The sequence below is a fragment of the Sinocyclocheilus anshuiensis genome, unplaced genomic scaffold (assembly GCF_001515605.1).
Source record: "Sinocyclocheilus anshuiensis isolate Anshui unplaced genomic scaffold, SAMN03320099.WGS_v1.1 scaffold580, whole genome shotgun sequence".
Lineage (NCBI taxonomy): Eukaryota > Metazoa > Chordata > Actinopteri > Cypriniformes > Cyprinidae > Sinocyclocheilus > Sinocyclocheilus anshuiensis.
Window position 1 is genome coordinate 91778 of NW_015554099.1, and position 20749 is coordinate 112526.

The 20749-nt window shown below is 35.6% G+C and overlaps 1 protein-coding gene across 3 annotated transcripts in view; it reads left to right on the plus strand.

Annotated features, from left to right (window-relative positions):
- LOC107669551 (WW domain-containing oxidoreductase-like) overlaps nucleotides 1-20749 on the plus strand; it is a 265566-nt gene that overhangs the window by 91717 nt on the left and 153100 nt on the right. Inside the window, exon 8 of one of the 3 annotated variants that reach the window (XM_016461831.1) lies at nucleotides 9159-9716. The exons of the other annotated variants lie outside the window; for them this stretch is intronic. Coding sequence (XP_016317317.1) covers nucleotides 9159-9263 — 105 coding nt within the window. The 3' untranslated portion in view covers nucleotides 9264-9716. Of the gene's footprint in view, nucleotides 1-9158; nucleotides 9717-20749 lie in introns of those variants that run through there. 3 annotated transcript variants of the gene reach the window in all.

The window sequence follows — 20749 nt, forward strand, 5'->3', positions numbered from 1 at the left end:
GGATTTTTTTTTTTTTTTGTCCTTTGCCTGTTGTCTGTTGATGAGACCATGTTTGACATTTTATAGTTTTGAGCATGTAAAGAAGAACCGACATTTTAGACATTTTTTGTTTACTGAAGAAAATACCAGTGCTTGTAAGGCAACAAATTACGATTCAGTTTGCAAATTTTCCAATAATATCATTCCAGATTTTTAATAAATTTCACTCTATGGTTACATTTTTACAAGTATTTTAAAAATAAAATGAAATAAAATGTAAGTAAATAAATAAATAAATATTATGAATTAAATTCACTGTCATAAATTATTATTATTATAATTATTATTTTTATTATTATTATTATCATCATTATCATTACTATTATTTTTCTTATTATATACATAATTTTTAGTTTATTTATCTTTATACATTATTAGTTTATTATTTCTTTATCTGTTATAGTAATTTTTTTCTCTCTATATATTTAAAATAGATCTAGATATCATATCGATATAATTTTTTTATAGATATTAAATTATTTAAATAGATCTCTAATAGATACTCTCTGGTTACATTTTCACAAGTTAATAATCTTTCTTTCTTTCTTTATTTCTTTATTTTATTATATAATATATTATTATATTATTATATAATATATTATCCTAAGCTGCTATTATTATTATTATTAGTAGTAGTAGTAGTATTAATATTAATCAAAATAGTAATTATTTTCTCCATAAATTGAAAACCGTGCATATGACACTTAAGATAAGAAAACCCCAGTTCTTACCAAGGTGTTAATGTGCCTCTCTATCCCTTTTCTGAAACCCCTCAAAAATTAGTGAACTTAACACGAAACAGTGCTGTTATTTTATTTATTGGTTATGAGGCTATGAAGATGGTATCGTTTTAATTGCTTGCAGTCTCATATGGGATGCTGGGAAATTGTTCAAGGTTGCAAAGCTCTGCAGAATGTTGACAGGAAGAGCCTGGAACGATATTACACCCAAGCTCAGGAAAACACCTTTGTCTTCTCCAAGAAGCTGTAGGTGATTTATAACTGCGCAAATCTAGAATAAAACCTCTTATTTTGCTGTTTTATTGCATCTGAGTGGGACACTTCCATTTAGTTTAATGCATAGATGCATCACAATAATAATTAATTAATCGATTTATTATCATTGTTATTTGTTTAACTCATTGAGATTAAAACAAAATAACAATAAGATGGCAGATGCCATTTTAAAATGCAGAGGATGTTGCAGTGTAATTCATAAAACCGAATATCATCATCTCATCTTGTAATGTGTAGATAATTTTCAGTTTTGCTGAGTTGATAAAAATTCATTGGGAAAGAGGCAGGACTGATATCTGACTGTAACTCTCACGACTGTGTTCATCTATAATCGGTACATCAGATATGTTCTGCCATGCATCTCTCTTGCTCTCTTTGTGGCCTGCAGTTGTACATTAGGCCCATGCTGATCTCCAGATGTGTTTAGCTTCGATAAGAGTGGAGTCATTTTCTCTTCATAATAATCAAGTGGTCTCTTGTGCTGAGCAGAATGACGGTACTGATCTATCCTGGCATACAGACGTCCTGTCAGCGAGAAGCAGGGATAAAATGGATCATTGCATTGACTAAACTCACCACTGAGGATTTTAATGTACAATTTAGGATACAATTTATAACCAACCAAATTTGTCAAATCTGCCAGCAGTGTTGCGGAGTAACTAGTTACATGTAATGGAATTATGTAATTTAATTACAAAATAAATGTAACTAATGTGTTACAGTTACTGAGAAAAAATGTGTAATTACATTTTGTGGTGATTGTGCTTTCAAATTAAATTATTATAATTTTAATTTAAGTGATTTTGAAAGTCTGACAGTAATCAGTGTTGATGATTTACAGTTGAAAAGCAGTAAAAATGATTAACAGTTGAATACATTCACTAGAAATTTAGAAAAGTAATCAAAAAGGAAATCCAATGTAATTAGTTACATTGCTTTAATAAAACAATTGAAATAGTTACAGTACTTATTACATTTTAAATAGGGTAACCTGTAATCTGTAACCTATTCCATTTCCAAAGTAACCTTCTAAACACTCTGCCATTGGAATCATTTTGATGAGAAAGTAATTTGCAACTAAAATATACTGTATTGTAGTAGCATTGAATTTAATACAATGACTTACTAAAATAGGTTTAGAAACAACAAAACACTGCAATTGACGTTACTTGCTCAGAAATCCAAATCCAAAAATTCCCCAATTACTAATTTCCGTAAACAAATGTTGTTACTTTTCCAAGAAATTTTGTTTTTATTAGATCTCTAATGCTTTATGTGCGTTAGACATTTTTGCTCAATGTCAAAAAAAGGTCATTTTTGATACTTCCTATGTGGTTTTATGTGAAGTACTGTAGGTCCCCGAAGCCTCTGTAACCTTTTCATTTGTGTAGTCAAACAGCTGTTTTAGCATGTTTGGTTTGACATTTCTTAGACGGCTGGGTATTGTGGCATCTAATAGCTGCTTGATGCTTTGGGACATGAAGCTGCCGGGAAAATCACAGCCGCCCAATCAGCACCCCACCTTCCCCCGCTTCATTGGGATCCAGTCCGGCGCGTTTTCAGCAGTTTAGCTCAATTATTTTCCCCAGGATTCTGCCTCAGGTGCTCCGCTACCTTTTTACATATGCAGGGCCTGAACTTTTGACCATGGCCCAATAGTCATACATTAGTCGACGGTTTGCTCTAAAAGGGGGACTTTAACAAGTTCCTCTGTGCTTTGGCAAGTGTCTCGCCTCTCGCCTGTGAGATAATTTAGCCAGCCTGCTGCGAGACTGCTGCCAGTGCTTCCTTATGGGAGTCTAAATCTCTCTCGCTCTCGGTCCCCTTGTAAGCCGAGCGAAAGGAGGAGATGCTGCTGATGGATCTTTCCTCACACTCGGCTAACGAGGACTCTGCTTCCATTAGTACACTACAGAGGCATTACCCATTCTCTCTTTCTCTTCTCTAATGAAGTCTCGTCACCCCGAGTGGCTCAGATTTATCCTACTGCTGTCGCGCTGCGATGAGCCCTGTTGGCGTGGCGAGTGTCCCTCGGTAACCGGTTGTAAGGTCAGGTGTTGTTATCTGCCTGTACATGGGTCCTATCACGGCAGCGGCACAACCGGGGCTGACAGGCGCTCAGTGGAGCGGAGCGAAGTGGGGCAGAGGTCTACACCCAGAGCCCCTTCCGCTGCGGCGGGACACAATGAGCTGCCAGCAGCCCTAATGGCTCATAATTGGTGATTAGGGCCTGCAGGTTGAGAAGAGAACCGTTTCACTCAGCCTGCCGGAATGTTTTCCGCTACAGGCTGCTATGCTGTCTTCTACTGGAGCGATCGGCCTGGAACGATCCACTTGTATATCAAATCTAATGGCCACTAAAACCACTTTCACCCTGTGGATATATCTGACAATATCCCTGTTCTTTTTCAAGGGTTTTTCCCTGATCAGTGTTTCCCAACACTAACTTCAGGCACCCCAACAGTACACAGTCTCGCTTATCTGACCCACCCATTTCATATCTTGGAGTCTCTAATAAAGAGCTAGTTGATCCAGGTGTGTTTGACTAGCAAGAGTTTGGAAACACTGTTCTAGATCAGAGTTTTTTAGACCTGTCCTGGAGACCCCCCAGAACCACACATTTTGTTAGGTCTTCTTGAGGGTTGCAAATGGGTGGGGCAAAAAAATCTGGTAAATTTCCAGGAACTTACCAAAAGTTTCCGAAATTGTCCCAAATTTTCCAGAAAGTTTCCAAAAAATCCTGGAATGTTTCCAAATATTACCAGAAATGTTCCATCCCTTTGCAGCCCTAGTCTCCTTTATCAGACACATTCAATACAGGTCTTGGAGTATCTTCTGAGCTGATGAGTTGATCCAGGTGTGTTTGATTTGGAAGAGTTTGGAAATACGTGGTGTTGGGGTGCTTCCAGGAACAGGGTTGGAAACATTGTTCTAGATCAGATTTTTTTAGACCTGTCCTGGAGACCCCCCAGAACCACACATTTTGTATGTCTCCTTGAGGGTTGCAAAGGGGTGGGGAAAAATCTGGTAAATTTCCAGGAACTGGAACCATCGCTTTGCAACCCTAGTCTCCTTTATCGGACACATCTAATACAGGTTTTGGAGTATCTACTGAACTGGGGTGCGATTCCCAAAAGCATCGTTAGCTAACTATGGTAGTTAGTTCCAATGAAATCTATTGGTAACGACGGAACTTGCGACCATAGTTGCTTTTGAGAAATGCACCCCTGATGAGTTGATTAAGAAGAGTTCGGAAATATGTGGAGTTGGGGTTCCTCCAGGAACAGGGTTTAGAAAAACATTGTTCTAGATCAGAGTTTTTCAAACCTGTCCTGGAGGCTTCCAGAACCACACATTTAATAGGTCTCCTTTAGGGTTGCAAGTGGGGCAAAAAAAAATCTGGTAAATTTCCAGAAACTTACCAAAAATTTCCAACATTTTCAGAGAGTAAAAAAAAAAATCCTTGAAAGTTTCCAAAAATTCTAGAAAGTTTCTGGAAAATTGCTGGAATTGTGCAATTTCTTTTCAACCAGACACATTTAATTCAGATCTTGGAGTATCTACTGAGCTGACGAGTTGATCCAGGTGTGTTTGATTAAGAAGAGTTCGGAAATATGTGGTGTTGGGGTGCCTCCAGAAGCAGGGTTTGGAAATCTGATCTAGAACAGTGTTTCAAACCTGGTATAAAAAAAAAATTCTGGTAAATTTACAGGAACTTATCAAAAGTTTACAAAAGCAGGGTTGGGAAATACTTTTAGATCAGTGGTTCTCAAGCATGTTCCTAGAGCCGCCCCAACACTGAACATTTTGCATATCTCCTTTGTCTGATAAACCCATTTCAGGTTATGGAGTCTCTACTAATGAGCTAATGACCGTTTCCCGACAGTTTTCACATTGCTTTGCTTTGTCCGAACAAGTGTTTATTCCACCTCTTTCGGACTTTCCGGTCTCTTTTCATGATTTTGTCCCCTTGTTTCTAAAGAACAGCTGACAGGTGTATCTGCTGCACAAGACATGCAGCATTGAGACATCCATTATCAGTAGTGCTTAACTTCTGCCAGATTGCTTTGAACTGTTCTGGGGTCCACATGAACTTACCTCAGACCCCAGTTTTCAAGCGGACCCAGGACCACAGGCCCAGATGAACTCCAACAAATGGCCCATCAGACATTACACCTCATAGGAATGCTCTTTTGCAGCCCTTCTGCAGGTAAATTGGATCCAACGTTGGAACAGTAGGTTCAGAGCAGCCGACTGTGTGAACTATGCATGTAAACAGCACAACGTCTCATCCTGCATAACTCTCTGGTTAGAACTGAACATCAGACCTTAAATAGACTTTAATCTTTAATCTAATTGAGTGATATGTTGGATTGATGTTTCTCCATTCTCTCTCCATCTCTCTCACCTCCCCCTACATTACCTATTATGAGCCTGGAAGACAATCTGAGACCTAAAAGCACACAATCCCATTTGCTTGTATTGACGTGTGTCTCAACTCAATCCTATTACCAGGATTATAGTCTACCAAGACACACCATTTAATTAAAATAAAGTGTGGGTCTAGAGGCATCCACACACGTACATACGCTTGCAGCTCTTTGGAGCGAGCGACTCGTTGTGCAGTAGGAAACTGAGCAAATAGTTTATTGCTTGATCAGCCGATGTGGCCAGGAATGTGTCGGAATCGATAAAGGACCAATCAGAGGCAGGCAGGCAGCATTCAGGCGAGCCCAGGAGCTGTCATGTCATTCCGTTTTGACCCCCAGTCAAAGTCACATGGCGGCCCATTCATCTGAGTGCGCTGAGCTAATTCCGTGTTCATCTGAAGACCATCAGATCTAGCACATGAATGCTAGCAGAATGAGACGATGACTTCCAGTGACGTGCATTGATGATGTTTGAGAGGATTCTGTCGCTTCGATTAATTCTTCAGGGGCCTCTTATTTGCTTTGGCCAGAGATGGTTCACTATGGGCTGCATCATGTTGTTGGCCTTGCCATTTTTATTCAAAGTATAATGAAGAGATTGCAGGAAATTAGATGAATAGAAGGGGAGTAGTATTAATGCAATGTTCATGTCATGTTGGATTTATTGTAATGTTAATAATGCAATTACAGTCTGTAATTACAGTGTAATGACAACTCTGCTTCAGAATGTTCATAAGGGTCAACCATTTTACGGAAAGTTGGAAAGTCATAAATTTGGTAATTCTGTCATGACATGAATTATGCTCCATAAGAGATTAAATTTGCATGAGTGGCATGAAATTTTGTCCTCATGAATGTGTTGGAGCACACGTGCTAATGATTAGACGATGACCTCGACAATCACAATGTTTGGTTTCTTTAAAAAAATATGGCTCAAACCTATTTGGTTCTCAAACCTGGCATCTTTGCAACCCCAACCCCAACCCCTCTCAAAACACCCCTTTTCCCAGAATTCCCAACTGCTTCCCCTAAAATCAGGCTTCCAGATCCATATCTACCCTGATAGAGGCCTGTTTTTTGTGATATGTGGCTGATGGACTATTTTTCAAATTGATTTCAAAAATGTACGTAAGCAGTTGATCTTCCACCCTAGATTACCTATTGATTTTTAATATGAAAAGCTCATTATACAAACAGTAACTGCAACACCAAAAGCTAGCCAACCTTTGCATAAATCCTTTAATTGAATTCCCAGAGCCTGTGGTTCTACATTTTTTTAATTAAATCCATTTCTTTTCCTTTTTTCCCCCTTTCTTCTGTAAGTGTTGGTGTTTAATTTGCATGCTGTGAAGTGGGTCCTGTCCTAGATAAAGTGCCATTGATCCTTATTAAAGCACACCTCTAGGCCTGCTGAAAACCAACTGGGAAAATTAAATGTGTTCATGGTGCATACACTTATTCCCTGCATGATCGGATTAGAGAGGGAGGGAATGGGACAGAGCGAATGAGAGTTAAAACGGAGGAAGAGGGTAGTGAATGGAGAACAGAAAATAAAACGAAGAGAAAGGGGAGACAGAATGATATTGAGGGGGGAAAAGCAGAGAGGTGAAAAGATTAAGAGGGAAAAACGAAGAATTATTATTGATTTGGCAAACATTATTACATTATGTTTCTCCAACCGTCCCAAAGAGACACCGTTGGGCCTGAAATTAAATTCTGAGCCGTTTCATCACAAATCCAGTTGTGTATTTTTCACATTGACTATCTAATAGCCTATAGATGGCTTTATCAAAGCTGCTATTAATATTTTTCTAATTGGCTTTTGTGTGTTGTCAGGTTACTCTCATTTGTTTGGCTCTGTGTGAATAAGTAACCACTTAATTTCGTTTGTAATGATCATCTGAACTCTTTCCAGACGGGGTAATGAGAACCTGCGACCTTCGGTGACCCCTCCACTTTATTCGACACTGGTTATTAAATATCCATGAGTGTGTTCACCTCATAACAAGGGAGAGTAATTGTTAATTAGAAATTATTCGACAAAATAAGGCTGATAATATTACAGAAGATTGATGTTCCTGTTTCTTTGACATTGACATTGATCACCCATCGGTCAGATGATGACGTGTTTATAGCATGTTCCTTTCAGTACTGAAATCAACTTAGTACTGAAACAGTACTTTCAGTTATCTGCCAATGACGGACAAATTGTGAAAATTAAAGAAATACATTTAAACACTTTTATTATCAACAAAACTGCTTTTGTTTGCCAAGTCAAGTATCACTATTATTATAACTCATATTTAAAGTTAGGTTTTTGTTTTATTTGACTGGGTGAGCAATAAAATGCATTAAAAATTAGTGATTTGCATTGATTTACAGCAATAAAACAAAACAGAACTAGACACTCAGACACACACTCTCTCTCTCTCTCTCTCTCTCTCACACACACACAAATCTAAACTAAAAAGCAAAACACAACAAACATCGAATAAATAAATATTCAAATAAATAAACAAAAAAAACAAAAACAAAACGGAGAAACAAAACAAACACAAGTCACATATAATTAGAAAATACAACAAAGAACAAACCAGCTGAAAACACACACACAAAACTAAACTAAACTAAAAAGAAAGCAAAACAAATAAACAAAAAAGAAACAAAACAGAGAAACAAAACAAAACACAGGTCATAAATAATTACAAAATGCAAACAACAAAAGAACAAACCAGCTAAAACACACACACATAAAACAAAAAACAAACAAAAAAACAAAACAAAAAAAAATTTGAAAACAGGAAAACCAAAACACAAAAAAGAAAAGAAAAAAGAAAACCAACATGAAACAATAGAAAATGAAACAAAACAAAGCGTAGGTCATAATACAAAACACAAGCAAAATGTAAAACAACACCAAAACAGAAGACAAAACAAAAAAATGTAGGTCATAAAATTACAAAACACAAATAACAACACAAACATGCCACAACAATACATCAAAAAAACAATACGAAAAACAAAACATGAAGCAACAAAAATAAAAATAAATAAGGAAATAAAACAAACAATAAATAAATAAATAGCGAAACAAAAACGTGTCATAATGTTGTTATTTTTAACAAATATCTTTAAATTTAAATGTATCTTTAAATACCTTAAAAGTCACAAACAAACTGGCCGGCACCGTTTTGTTTGCTCATCAAAGCCAATTTTGCTTGCGTTTGGCGCTCAGCAAGTGTTAATGTCAGATGGAGACCACACATGAACACTTGCACACCTTATGTCACATTCTCACACACGCTAGTTAATGCTGACGGTTCTTTAGCCTGGATGGAAGCAGATGGAGTTGACGGGTAGCTTTTGCTTCTGCGGGTCTGATGGCTGTTTACCGGAGTCTCTGTCTGTAGCGGCTGTGCTTTGCCTGTGCTGATCAGTGGCCGCAGACAGTAAGATTTATCATGTATTTGTGCTAGTTGATTGCCAACAGAGGCGGCTGTCTCCCAGCGGTGCTGTATGCAGACTGCTGCTGAATCAATAGGGATTAACCTTTGACCCATGGGCGCATACTTATACACACACTCGCCGTCCGCACACACACCTCCATTTCATCAGTTTAACTTAAACACAGCCACTCACTCAATAACTCTCCCACTGCTAATTATTTTCAAAGCATGTAAGCAGCTCTCTGGAGGAAAAGTGGGATGAGGAGGTTAGGGATGATCGGGAAAGGTATCAGCTCCATACATCTGCAGATCCATGCATCTCACATCGGTAATGACCGGCTCTGCCTGCTTGGAAACACCTCTGCACCCCGAGAGCATCAGAACTGAGGATTTCAGCTCGGATTGTGTTTTTGTTGGACTGATGCGGGCTTTGAGACTAAGATTCACTAATGTATTTGACCACGGGAACGAAAGCAGATTCATGGTTGAGGAAAGGGCCACTTCCTGTCAGATTTCTGCATGCAAGACAAACAAATGTACATGTGAACAGGAATATTGCAAGATCAGCGTGTATAACAGCTTGTACTTTGTGTATTAACAGACCATTAGCACACCCAGTGATTTTGGTTTGGTTTTTAGTTCTTGTTTGTTTTGTTTTGTGGTGGTGTTCTGTTTTGTTTGCCCACTTGAAAGCATATCTACCCTATACATATCTGACATCTTACGCATGTTTTTTTTTTGGCCTATCTATCTATCTATCTATCTATCTATCTATCTATCTATCTATCTATCTATCCATCCATCCATCCCTCTCTCTATCTATCTATCCATCCATCCATCCATCCATCCATCCATCCATCATCCATCTATGCATTTCTATTTTTAGCTTCTTTTTGATTTTATTCAATTTATTTTATTTTTTATTTTGGTTTGTTATTCAACCATTGTTTTTGTTTTTATGTAGTTTAAGTTTTTTGTTTGTTTGTTTTTATCTAAATAAATAGATTTAATTTCACTCTCAGTCTTAGTTTTGCACTACAATAACTGTGACAAACACACACATTTATATACACACGTTTGGCTACCGAACCCTTTTTGTTAAAAACAGTTCGGAACACTGTGAATTGTAATGCAGACAAAACACAAACATACTGTGCAGACTCTCTTCAAACAATCGGTATCAAAAATCAACACTGATTTACTGACACTCTGTTTTTAAAAGCTTTAAGCTCAGTTGAATAAATATTAAAGGGTCCAAACATCAGAGGTAACAGCTCTGTTTTCCAGCTAGCTGCTCGCTTTAAAGAGCCAAATCACGTTGTAGAGCAGAATGCTTTTAATGTGCATTATCACTTTACATAATTCTCATTGTAATGGCGAGGGGACAAAGGTCACTGTAAGTGATCTAATGCTGTTTGGTCGACACACTTATTCGTGCATGAATCACTGAGCTGACCTTTGACCTCCAGAGTGCTCAAATAAGACCTGAATAAACAACCATCGAGAGAGCTGGAAATATCGAGTGCATTTTGCTGAACAGAATCAAGCTTAAACCTTCTGATATGTTAAATGTGAAGCGCATCTTTCATACTTATCAGTGGCAGTCAGAAAATATATAAAAAAATTGTTCATTTAGGGGTTCACGTAGGACTATTTAAAAAAAGTCACTTTAAACATTGTTCAAACATAAAAAAAGAGAACTCGAAATTAACTATTCCATAAAAAGTGAATGATGTGATCAGCCAAACTCTTGTGATACACATTTTGCCTTCTCATGAATGTACTAAAATGTCTTCTTCCAAGGCATATTGTTACAGTGAAATTTAAATAATCCTAATGATTTTGTTTGTTTGTTTAGTTTTTTTGTTTGAAAACCCTATATCTAACATATCTATGCATGTCTTTTTAATTAATTGTTTCTATTTGGTTAGTTAGTTAGTTAATTAGTTAGTTACTGCCCACTTTGCAACATATCTATTTTATCTTAAGCTTATCTAACTTCTGGATGTTTATTTTGGCTTCTTTTTTTGTACATTTTTATTGTTTAATTTAATTTAATTAGCTTTTCTCTTGTTTGTCTTACTTTTTTACTTTTTTTGCCCATTTTGAAATATGTATACTCTATGTCTGACATCTCTACGCTCTTTTTTGGCTTCTTTTTAATTTATAAAAAAAAAATTGGCTGGTAATAACTTTTGTTATTCATATTTTTGCTTCCTCATTAATCCATTAAAATATCATCTTCCAAGGCACATTGTTACAGTGACATTTAAATTATTATTATTATTATTAATAATAAATAAAACAATTATAATCTATTACAACAGAATTCTATATGCAAATGACCTTTGTAAACAGCTTAAACTGTCATTCATCATCTAGGTGTTTAGATGTGTAAATGTGGGCGCACATATGTTAATGAGCACATTACATCATAAAACGTTTTTCATGAAAAGACCCTACCTTTCTGTCTTCTCCAGATAAATAATAATAATAATAATAAAAAAAACAGATCTCCATATTGTGTGTAGGGCACAGCCAATACAGAGAAAGTGAAACAAATTCACTCCGCCTCATTGGTGTTTGCCATTCCTCTTGGGTTTACACACTATATCTGCTATTGATCGTGTTTCCGTGGCTCGTTGTGACCAATCATCTGTGCAATGCATCTTACAGCGGCCACCCAACCTGCTCCACTACACCTGCTTAATGTATTCATGCATTGATTGGGCTTTACACTTAAACATGATTAGCTGCATTCATACCTATTCATGTGCTGTTCGCTTACTGTTAGACATGGGTTAAACACACACAAACACACAGTTGCACACTATATGAATGGGGACATTCCAAAGACTTGTGTTGTTTTTCTATAGGCATAAATGTTATGTTGTTTTCTATAGTTAATTATGATTTCTTACTAGGAGTCTGTAACTAGTTGTTCAATAACTAACTTGACTAGACTATCAGCTATTTCATAATCATTAGTTTGTATTTATTTAGTGGTGCATATGTGTACATGTATACTGTATATAGCTAATGTAACAGCACATTACTCACAAATATTGCATTACATTTTATTGCATATGATTTATTTAATGAGAACTATTTTTTGAGAAGATAATTGTAGAGTTCTGTTTACTGGTTTCTGTCTAATTTGCTTGTAAATAATTCAACAAAGGTGCATGGTGATTATTACAGATCAATTTCAGCTGCCATTTTAATTGGTTAATTAAAAATAATTATTTGAACCAAACTTGATTTGAACCACAAAAAAACAACAGCAACAACGAAACCTCTAGACTAGATTATACTTAAAACGATCGAAACAAACACAAAACACACACACACAAAAAAATAATCTGGGAAAAAGGAAACAAAAAATGTAACATTAAATAAGAAAAACAAAACAAAAACAAAGAAGGAAAAACGAACGAAACCAAAATAAAGCACAACACACACACAAAAACAAACAAGCAAACAAAATGGGAACAGTAAGAAAACAAAACAACAAAAATAAAACAAGAAAACTAAACAAATCAAGATAACAAAATAAGAAAATAAAAACAAAAGAAAACAAGAAAGCTAAACAAAAAGAAAAAACTATTTTTTTTGTCTTGTCTTGTCTTTACATAAGCTAAATGTAAACTAAACACAACAAAACAATAAATCAAATAAATAAATTGATTTTTGCATCTGCACCTGCAATTTTTAGAGAACTTTTTTTGTTTACAATTTGCATCAGTCGGTTCCTTGTTCTGAATGGCTTCTGAGATTGTGTTTGAACAGTCTTATGTACGAGTGAATGTCTCGTATCCAAAGCCGTTTAATATAGCTCTGCCACCATGTGTCTGTTCCCCAGTGTCTCACTTCAGTTCTTTCTGTAAACTGAGCTTGACTGTGTGCGCAGGTTTTGCTGCACGTGGCCAGTCTTCAGTTCTCCCTGTCTCCATGAGAAATGGCTCTTTCAGGGACAGAGGTCATTAATATTTTGTGTTGTGGATCTTTGAGGATGTATCAGATAAAGTGGTAAAGAAAAGCTTTTATTGGACATGAACAGGCCACTCCATGTCCATACATTATGCTCGGATTGGATCGGAAATTAATGATCAGGGAATGTCATTGATGTTTCTGGTATTGAACAAACAAAATGTTCTTTTGAAGCTTCGTGTGAGTGACCTCTCCAGAGAAAAAGAGAGAGAGAGAGAGAGAGCGAGAGAGAGAGAGAGAGAGAGAGCACTTTCAGGAATCCTTTATTCCCAAATACAGAAGAACATTACCTAGTCCAAAGTCAATTAAAAACCGTGTAAGCTGCTTATTTCATTAATTATTTAAAAAGCTCTCTTTTGTGAGAAAAAAAAATCAGTTTATGTATGTATTTATTGTTTCGTTTCGTTTCCACAACGTGTTTAGTTGTGTTTTGTTTTGTTTCGTTGTGTTGTGTTTCGTTGTGTTTCGTTGTGTTTTGTTTTGTTGTGTTGTGTTGTGTTGTTTTGTTTTGTTGTTTTGTTGTGTTTTGTTGTGTTTCGTTGTGTTTTGTTTTGTTGTGTTTCGTTGTGTTTTGTTTTGTTGTGTTGTTTTGTTGTGTTGTGTTTTGTTTTGTTTTGTTGTGTTTAGTTGTGTTTTGTTGTGTTGTGTTTCGTTGTTTCGTTGTGTTTTGTTTTGTTGTGTGTTTAGTTGTGTTTTGTTTTTTGTTTTGTTGTGTTTTGTTTTGTTGTGTTTCATTGTGTTTTGTTTTGTTTTGTTTTGTTGTGTTTTGTTGTGTTTTGTTTCGTTGTGTTTCGTTTCGTTGTGTTTTGTTTTGTTTTGTTTTGTTTTGTTTCGTTGTGTTTTGTTGTGTTGTGTTTTGTTGTGTTTCGTTGTGTTTTGTTTTGTTGTGTTGTGTTTCGTTGTGTTTTGTTGTGTTTTGTTGTGTTTCGTTGTGTTTTGTTTTGTTTTGTTGTGTTTCGTTGTGTTTTGTTGTGTTTTGTTGTGTTTTGTTGTGTTTCGTTGTGTTTTGTTGTGTTTTGTTGTGTTTTGTTGTGTTTTGTTGTGTTTTGTTGTGTTTTGTTGTGTTTTGTTGTGTTTTGTTGTGTTTTGTTGTGTTTTGTTGTGTTTTGTTGTGTTTCGTTGTGTTTTGTTTTGTTTAGTTGTATTTTGTTGTGTTGTGTTTCGTTGTGTTTTGTTTTGTTGTGTTTCGTTGTGTTTTGTTTCGTTGTGTTTCGTTTTGTTTTGTTTTTTGTTGTGTTTCGTTTCGTTGTGTTTTTTGTTTTGTTTTGTTTTGTGTTGTGTTTCGTTGTGTTTTGTTTTGTTGTGTTTTGTTTTTTTGTTTTGTTTTGTTTAGTTGTGTTTTGTTGTGTTGTGTTTCGTTGTGTTTCGTTGTGTTTTGTTGTGTTTTGTTTTGTTTTGTTGAGTTTTGTTTTGTTGTGTTTCGTTGTGTTTTTTGTTTTGTTTTGTTGTGTTTCATTGTGTTTTGTTGTTTTTTGTTTTGTTGTGTTTCATTGTGTTTTGTTTTGTTTTGTTTTGTTGTGTTTCATTGTGTTTTGTTTACATAATGCTAACTGTGCATAATGTAAACAACTGGGAGATGGTTGTCCTTAATAGATTAATATCTATCTATTAATATCAATATTTTTTTCAATATGAACTATTCTTCAAATTCTAATAGAATTTTTGTGCCGTGCCAGTTTTGTTTTGTTTTGTTTCGTTGTGTTTTGTTTTGTTGTGTTGTGTTTCGTTGTGTTTTGTTTTGTTTTGTTTTGTTTCGTTGTGTTGTGTTTCGTTGTGTTTCGTTGTGTTTTGTTTTGTTGTGTTGTGTTGTGTTGTTTTGTTTTGTTGTTTTGTTGTGTTTTGTTGTGTTTCGTTGTGTTTTGTTTTGTTGTGTTTCGTTGTGTTTTGTTTTGTTGTGTTGTTTTGTTGTGTTGTGTTTTGTTTTGTTTTGTTTTGTTTAGTTGTGTTTTGTTGTGTTGTGTTTTATTGTGTTTCGTTGTGTTTTGTTTTGTTGTGTTTTGTTTTGTTGTGTTTTTTGTTTTGTTTTGTTTTGTTTAGTTGTGTTTTGTTGTGTTGTGTTGTGTTTTGTTGTGTTTCGTTGTGTTGTGTTTCGTTGTGTTTTGTTTTGTTGTGTTTTGTTTGTTTCGTTTGTTTTGTTTTGTTTTGTTGTGTTTAGTTGTGTTTTGTTGTGTTGTGTTTCGTTGTTTCGTTGTGTTTTGTTTTGTTGTGTGTTTAGTTGTGTTTTGTTTTTTGTTTTGTTGTGTTTTGTTTTGTTGTGTTTCGTTGTGTTTTGTTTTTTGTTTTGTTTTGTTTAGTTGTGTGTTGTTGTGTTGTGTTTTGTTTTGTTGTGTTTTGTTTCGTTGTGTTGTGTTTTGTTTTGTTGTGTTTCGTTGTGTTTTTTGTTTTGTTTTGTTGTGTTTCGTTGTGTTTTTTGTTTTGTTTTGTTTTGTTGTGTTTCATTGTGTTTTGTTGTGTTTTGTTTTGTTGTGTTTCGTTGTGTTTTGTTTTGTTGTGTTTTTTGGTGTGTTTTGTTTTGTTGTGTTTTGTTTTGCAGCCATTACTTCAGTCTCCAGTATCACATGATCCTAGAATCCAGAAATCATCTTAAGCTGATTTGCTGCTCATTTTTTGTTGTTGTTGTTTTTAATTGTTACTGGTGCTCAATTATTATTAATGGTTCTTATTATTAACACCTTATTACTTTTGTGGAAACCTTGATATATATTTGTATTGTATTACAAGATTCCTTGATGATCAGCTTTTATTTAAACATAAATATTTAGTAAAATAATAAATATCTTTACGGTCACTTTTAATCAATTAAATGTGTCCTTGTTGAATAAAAGTACTTTCTTTCTTTCTTTTTCTTCCTTCCTTCCTTTCTGACCCCAAACTTTAAAATAGTACTTTATAACATTAACCAGCAAAAACTTTCAAAACCGATTATAAACATACATATTTTTGTGAGCAGAAAGTCAGCATATTAAGGTACAAGGATTCCTGAAGGAACATGTGACATTGAAAATTCAGCTTTGCATCACAGGAATACAAGTTTCAAATATATTAAAGTAGTAAATTGTTATTTTAAATTGTACTAATGTTTCACAGTATTACTTTTTTTACTGTATTTTGAATTTAATAACTATAGCCTCGATGAGCAGAAGAGACTTCTTTCAAAAACATAAAGAAAAAAAATCATAATTATTCCAAACCAGTACTGTGATTGGAATCAATTTGAAATGACTTTTGAATTATCCCATACACCGTTTAAACTGTTAGCAGAACTTTTAAAAGCAAATCTTCTCTCTGGCTGCGGAGATCAAAGCCATCATAGTTTGACTTTTGAGATTTTAGGAAAGTTGTTTAATTGAAGGGAAAAGTTGAGCACTAGATTCCTTCCTAAGACATTTCATGTGATTTTTCTGCACGATTTCCCTCCCGCTATTTAAGGATAGCGAGCGGCGGAGTGTGAGTTTAGATGGTGACTGATGCCCCTCTCTCTAATGCAATAGCTGTGGGCTGCCGGGAGGTCAGTGCTTTCTCAAGGTGAAGGCGCACGAGGGGTCGTTTCCAGCGAGAGTTCGGGCCCTCCGTCTCCTGGGGTTCAAGCAGATGCACCCCCGCCCCCCTCGCTGCGCCCATGTGTCTGTGTGGCGGCCCGCGGTCAGATGGCACGGGCCGGCCGTGATTCAGGGCAGGGTCGTGCCAAACACCCGCATGTGTCTGAGCAATCGTGCCAGGAAGGATGCCAACATCTCCAGAGGGAGAGAGTGAAATCATCAAAGCAGAATATACACACAAACACTTTCATTTTTTGCACCTCTTATTTTCTAGAGGCTTTTGATGCCAAAATATATTTCATTTGCACATTTCAGGCTTTCTTTCTTATCTAAAAATGCATTTTTATTTGGAGAGCAATAGGTGTCTGTGATTTTTATAATTTTTTTTTTACTCTCTTTTTATTGATTGTTTGGAACATGAGTATTATTTATATTTAAATATGTTTGATAATTGCTTCAAGACACTCAAATAAGAATACATGCATGAACTTAGTGCCGGTTTTGAACAGTAGGGGGCATGATGGGTTAACTGAAGCCCTGTCAACACACAACGCTGTCCTAAAAAGAAAGAAATATGAACCAGAAAATAGCTAAAATATGTTTAAAATATTCTTAATTGTTTAGTGCTTATTTTTAAGTAAGATATTATAACAATTAATTGATAAAATAATAAATACATATTTTTTAAAAAGTAACCTTTTCTTGTAATAAATGGTTAAAATCTCATGTTTCCTGAAGTTTTATATATTTTTGTTTTTCCCTTCATACAGTCCTCCAAATGTTTAAAATATTATTAATTGTTTAGTGCTTATTTTTAAGTAAGATATTATAACAATTAATTGATAAAATAATAAATACATATTTTTTAAAAAGTAACCTTTTCTTGTAATAAATGGTTAAAATCTCATGTTTCCTGAAGTTTTATATATTTTTGTTTTTCCCTTCATACAGTCCTCCAAAGATTTTGGTTCAGGCTACTTCCTGACGCTTAAATGCTTCCTCATTAAATCCACCATTCAGTTATAGTTTGTGGTTCTTTCTGCTGTGGATAAACTGGACGTGAAGCTCTCTTTAGAGAGCGAGTGAGAATAAAAATACAGAGAAAGACATTAAAGACAGTAGAATTAAAATCTGAATCTCACTGCATCAAAATATCTAATTGAGAGACACTTATTCAAAGGAAAAAGCTAAAATAATAGGTTACTGTTGAAAGTGGAGACAAAGGGTGAATTCCAAACAGAGTTTGTGTGCCCTTGAAGGGCACTGCGGGAAGGAGACGCTTTTCTAGTGCTTGTGAATGAAAGCGAGCCGCTGAATGCCTTCATGAAGGGCTCTTCCTAAGGCAGACGTGTGTGCACTGGTCAGTTCAAGACAGTAATTTTGCCGTCTATGATAACAGGATCCTGAGTGGCCCGTCCTCGCTGTTCAGATGTTCAGAAGTAATTTCTTCTTGCTTGGGATTTTAAACCCTAAAGAGAGTGCAGTACTTCAGAGTGATGGCCATAGTTACTGTGATGGACTACACCAGTGTTACTCCGCTACCATACTAAAACTCACATCTCTGCTTAAATTATGCAAAAATGGCTGAGAAATATGAATTGATTTTGTACATTTTTAGCGTTTTGTTTATAATATTTATCCTCTGAAATTTTCACCTTTTCCCTTATTTGGTGTTAAATATTTATTTTTTTATTTATTTTTTTGCTTTGGTGCATAATCGATTTTAATTAGATATTTATGTTCCTATAATTCATTTCATTATATGTTTTTATTTATTTATTTATTTTAGTTAGTACAGAATATATACAGCCCTTTTTCAGGAAACCTGTTTGATAACAGTTATTTTTGCGATTCCAGTTCGTCATACTTCTGACACATTTCAACCATAAATGAAAGATCTGGTCTGTGTTTACACTCATTGGATGCATATTGGATGAAGTGTGTGCCGATACAGTAATGCCAGTATATCTGTTCTGATAATGGCAGCCTGTAGTCATAATAGTGTGTGCAGAAATGGACACATTATGGCCCATAGATCAGCAATGAAGGGAAATCTATTTGTCTTCCCTGTCTTTTCACCTTTATTTGTCTATGTCTGTTTTCACTACTGCATCCTCCTATGTTTAGGATTACAACTGATTCCATAAATACAATACAAAAAAAGGCACATTTTTCAACACATTTTTTTTATTTTATAGACTAAATTTTTGAGATTTGTTTTCTATAAGTATTTTCCTAAATGCATGTATGTATGCATTTATTTATTTATTACTTTCAGAATTTCAAATTTCAGAAATGATCTAAATTAAATAGACAAAATCTGTAAACAGAGAGAGAAAAAAAGATCTGTTTCTGTTGGACACAGACGAGAAGTTCAGGATCTCTGCTTGAAACAGTTTATTTAACATATATAATTGCACTCACAGCTGAAAAGCAGCAACACCCTGGGATTTGTCCTTCTTTTGCTTAGAAAAAAATAATTGGACACCATTTTGTGTATTCATGGAAGGTGCCTGCTATACACACACACACGTGCACACGTTTCACGCAATCGCACTTGTGACGTCCACCTATATTCCTTGTTATTCTAGTTTAGTGCAGCTATCAGGCAGGCTTTGCCAGTGAAGTTTATTGTACGGTGCTAAGTGTCAATATCCTCTGCACCCATGGTCTAGGGTGGTGGTAATTAAAATGCCACAGAGGGAGCGGGGCACGCATGAAAATTTGATGGCAAATTGATTTCAAGTTCGTCTTGAAATTTGTCCTCAGCTGGAACCGATACTAAAGACGGTTTTTTGTCAGCTGAGACAGGTACTGATGACAGAATGATAGAAACGTAAGAACTGGCAGCAGATAGAATATCCATATTTGATTGTAATGCGTTTAATGTTTGAGAACTTTATTTTGGTTTCATGTTAAAGTGGTCATTTGTCTGTAAGGAACAGTAAGTGATGGAGGAACAAGAGAGGGAAGTGTCACAAACCGTAAGGCCACATCCCAGCCAGCGTGGATATTTTTGCTTGAGAAAGTGTTAATTTAACACTGAAGTAGTTTGCATGCTAGGTAGCGTGCTTTGTGTGATGTTCAATTACACAAAGTGTGTGTGCTTCTCTGTGTGCCTGTGATGTTTGGTCAGTTGCATATAGTCTCATTTTCCCCCGACGTCTCTTTTAATGTCTTTGCTTTCTTTTTACTTTCACAGATAATCCTACTTTAGTAGCACACCGCTGTGTGCAGTATGGCAGCTAAGCAGAAAACGTAATCCTCTACTCAGGTATTGATAGTTTAGAATGACTCCTGCTGGCTTTCATAAAGACTGATGAGACCTTTTACTGCCAAAAGAGCAGGAAATTACAAGAAAAATACAGAAGATGATGTAATGCATATTGGAGAAAGTAGATAAAACAAAAGAGGGATAAACAAACAAAACAAAGCAAAAAGAACAAACAAATTAAACTCGACAAACAAAAGACAAAACAAACAAACCAAAAGAAAAACAAAACCATCAAAGATCAAACAAACAAAACAAAGTGGGCGAAAGAACAAACAAATGATTGGAATTTAATAAAAAAGTATTTAAAAAAACAAAAATGAAAGTGAACAAAGAGGTAAAAAATTGAAAGAACAAAACATAAATGAAAGCTGCAAGCAGCGATGAAAGGGCCCTCGCACCCGGGCTCACCGCCACCCGGTGGCTTTAGGAAATCAGCGAACAGCGGGCAATATGCTTTTAAAGTGGTAAATATAGGAGGAATATGTCAAAGTCATTTATATGTGCAAAATGTCCTGCTGCCAGCTGGTGGCGCTATGATTATAAATTAATGTTGGCCTTGAGACATGTTCAGGCCAGGACTCTTATCAAACGTGATGTTTGGGGTAGATCGGACATTGCATGTTTAAGTTAGTGTGAAACAAGTCATTTCCTGTTGGCAGCAGGTGACGCTATCATTTTAACTGAATATTGGCCTTTAGATGTGTTCAGGCCAGGACTCGAAAACGTGTGAAGTTTGGGGCAGATCGGACATCGTATGCACGAGTTACAACAACTTCCTGTTTAATGGCATTAATAGCATGCTTTAGCACTTAGTAAGTGCTGCTAGCATGTTTGAGCATATTTCTAACATGTTTAGCATGTTTAGCAATATTTTACTGTGTTGCTATGAGTCCATTACAGTGTTAAACATGTCACTTCCTGTTGCCAGCAGGTGGCACTATGACTATAACCGAATACGGGCATGTAGATGTGTTCAGGACAGGACTCTTATCAAACTTGTTAAATTTGGGGCAGA